Source organism: Cajanus cajan, chromosome 3 (assembly GCF_000230855.2).
Source record: "Cajanus cajan strain Asha chromosome 3, NIPB_CcT2T_4, whole genome shotgun sequence".
In the NCBI taxonomy this organism is placed as follows: Eukaryota; Viridiplantae; Streptophyta; class Magnoliopsida; order Fabales; family Fabaceae; genus Cajanus; species Cajanus cajan.
In genome coordinates, this window is record NC_138519.1 from 71,519,091 (window position 1) to 71,522,130 (window position 3,040).

Below are 3,040 nucleotides of genomic sequence, written 5' to 3' on the forward strand. Positions count from 1 at the left end.
ATATATTTAATATTTAATTTATATATATAAATTAAATATTTATTTAAATATTAATATAAAAAGTGAAAATGTATAAAAAAAATAAAATAATACATGTTTATAAATTTAAAATAATAATATTTTTTATTTTTATTAATATTAATATTATTTTATTATAATTAGTATCATTATTATTTATTATGATTCTTATTATTTTTTTAATATTTATTATTATTTTTATTATTTATTATTTTTTAAAAATTATACTTATTTACAATAAATAATATTATACTCATTTTTAATCCAAAGATAAAAGTATAAATTATATATTCATCTATTAAATTTTTAATTTTTATCTATCATTAAATTTAAAGTAAATATTTAAATTAAATTATTTTTAATTAATATTTTATAATTTTTTAATTAAAATTTATATATTTATTTTTTAACTAAATTAATTATATATTTTTTAACTTAAGGGCAAAATAGTAATCTTACATAATTATCAATTAAAAAATTTATTTCTATCTATCACATCAATCAATTCATTCACAAACTTTCACAAATTTTCTCTACACTTTTCACTCACTTTCCCTTAATCCAAACAACCTCACTTTTTACTCACTTTCTCTTCAAATCTTTCCTTTTCCACTCCCCCTTTTCCATTTTCAAATCCAAACAAAGCCTAAGTGTATATGATGACCCAAGAGACAATAGATATCATATAATGGGCTAAGTAAGGGCCACGAACTACAAAAGCATCCTAACAAAGGCCCGTTGCTTGTGACCAAGACCAGAAAAGTGGGCCGTGGCCACTACATGAAGACAATGTTTTCAACCCAAAAAAGGGATGGAAAAAGGCAATGGATGAGGTGCATCCACACGTCAAATTCACAGCCTCACCACTCGAGTGAGTAACGATGAACCCCGCAACTTGCCATGCTCAATTGTGAAAAAATTTATGTACCAAAAAAAATAGCCAGAATCAAGATAAGACACTTGTGGAGAACTCGTGCCACATTCACTTGTGTGGTGCAGCCACGATACATGATATATATTATCACACACTTTTTTTTTATTACCAAAACTTGTCCACCCCATTATTTTTCTCATCATCATCATCACCAAGACACACAAGTGTTAGGTGTAGATTTTCTTCTTAGTTTGGAATAACATGGCTTCCATCATCATGTCATTTGCTCCAGCAACTGGTAGAGTCTTTGCAGCCACTGCAGCAAAGGGTGCTGGTGGCAGCAGCAAGGAAGAGAAGGGTCTTCTTGATTGGATCCTTGGAGGGTTGCAGAAGGAGGACCAGCTGCTAGAGACTGATCCTATCCTCAAGAAGGTGGAGGAGAAGAACAACGGAGGCACCACCACTGGCCGCAACAAGAACTCTGTGGCAGTGCCACAAAAGAAGAAAGGTGGTGGCTTTGGAGGCCTCTTTGCCAAGAACTGAAGAACAAGTCTATAATTTACCTTACATTTATTTTTACTTGTTTTCTCAAATGCATGCATTGTTGTCTTGTCCACTTGATCTTATGGAATATTTCATGTTTGGCTCTGTTGAGTCATTTTATTTACAGAATTATATCGATTCATTTTGGATCAGTTACCAGCCAGGTACAATCTGTTGATTAACAATTTTATATATTTTGGAGATTTTTGGTAATTTACTATACTTACTATCCAGGCCTTTTAAGTTAAAGGGTATGTCTTGTCTCTGGTAATGCATCCAAATTTCAATGTTTAAAACAGATAAATTCATTTCATCATGAGGAGGGTAAGGAAAGTAGATAGATGAATATCAACTAGTGTGTGATAACAACATAAGGAGTAGCCAACACCACCATCTAATTGAATGAAATCAAATTGTTAAAATCACGTTATTGTTATTGTTATTGGTCTGTGTTGAAAATATATTTTAGAAAATAAACGATTGTATCTTATTTTGTTTGTTCATGATACCAAAATGTTAACTTGCCATTCAGTAAATGTTGCCAAGTCCCAATGGTTAGATGATATAGAAACCAAGTCTGAAGTTTCAACCTTAAATGTTATTCCATGGACTAGAAAATATGGAACCTTTTACTTTGAGCTTTGACTCTTAACGTTGGACTGAGATAACCTTCGCAGTAGCACTAGCATCTCTGGCAAAATGGACAGCAGGAAACCATTCAGATTTGATAATTGTCAAGAACCCTTAATAATTGATGTAAGACCATTACTCAATTTGCAAACGGAATCAAACTGTTGAGACCCAAATCTTATGCTCCCAAAAAAATTGAGGAGCCCTGTTATGCAAATTAAATTCCAATAGATCTATGGAAGAAAGAAAATGTAAACGTGACACCTATTGAATCATTTTAAAAAGATATTGTTAATTAAGCATGTGAAAGAGTTGAACTTATGATTTCCACTACTCATTGTTCATAATATATCAACTAATTATTAAAAATACATGCCAAAGGAAAGAACCAATGCAAATAAACTGAAATTCTAGCTTCTTGTTTCAGCTGAAACTAAATACCCACTGTTTGAACTTAGAGGCCCATCAAAAGAAGATATAATTGATTGTGTTTATTTAGAGACACAGTACACATATATGACATATTAAACAACCACTTTCCTGTAAAATCATTGTTATTTTGTAAACCTTAACACTTTCAAGATGATTGACTCTGAAATATAGTAGCAAGCACTTCTTAATATTTCAGTCTATGATTCAAAGTTTCTCAAACAAGTTTGTGAAAATTCTTCTCCTGGGGTTGCGGTTACAGAATTTGATCTAGAAAAGGAGGAGTGGATGAACTCAATGCAGTCTTCAACAGCTGCTGTCCTATAATAGTCAACAGATACCCCTATTGGTTTTGATCTTCCCACGGAGGATGAACCTCGGTGTGAAGATTTTCTCACAGACCTAAAGCGTATAGCTTTTGTCACTTTATCTGCAACATCTTTCAGAAACTCAATGGGGGATAATTCAGACAGCCAAGGAAGCCTAAAATTGCAGCTCCAATGCTGGTTCCTACAAGATCTCCTCCTAGTGTTCTTTCTCCAGGAC

The 3,040-nt window shown here is 32.0% G+C and overlaps 1 protein-coding gene across 1 annotated transcript; it reads left to right on the forward strand.

Annotated features, from left to right (window-relative positions):
• Positions 1-962: 962 nt before the first annotated feature.
• Positions 963-1,587, forward strand: LOC109805511 (uncharacterized). The gene has a single exon (XM_020367599.3). It carries the CDS (start codon positions 1,154-1,156, stop codon positions 1,433-1,435), a length of 282 nt encoding a protein of 93 aa, XP_020223188.1. The 5' UTR covers positions 963-1,153; the 3' UTR covers positions 1,436-1,587.
• Positions 1,588-3,040: the final 1,453 nt, after the last annotated feature.

What these genes read in the sequence shown, in the direction of transcription:
- LOC109805511 (XM_020367599.3), top strand. Translation starts at nt 1,154, where the DNA reads ATGGCTTCCATCATCATGTCATTTGCTCCAGCAACTGGTAGAGTCTTT.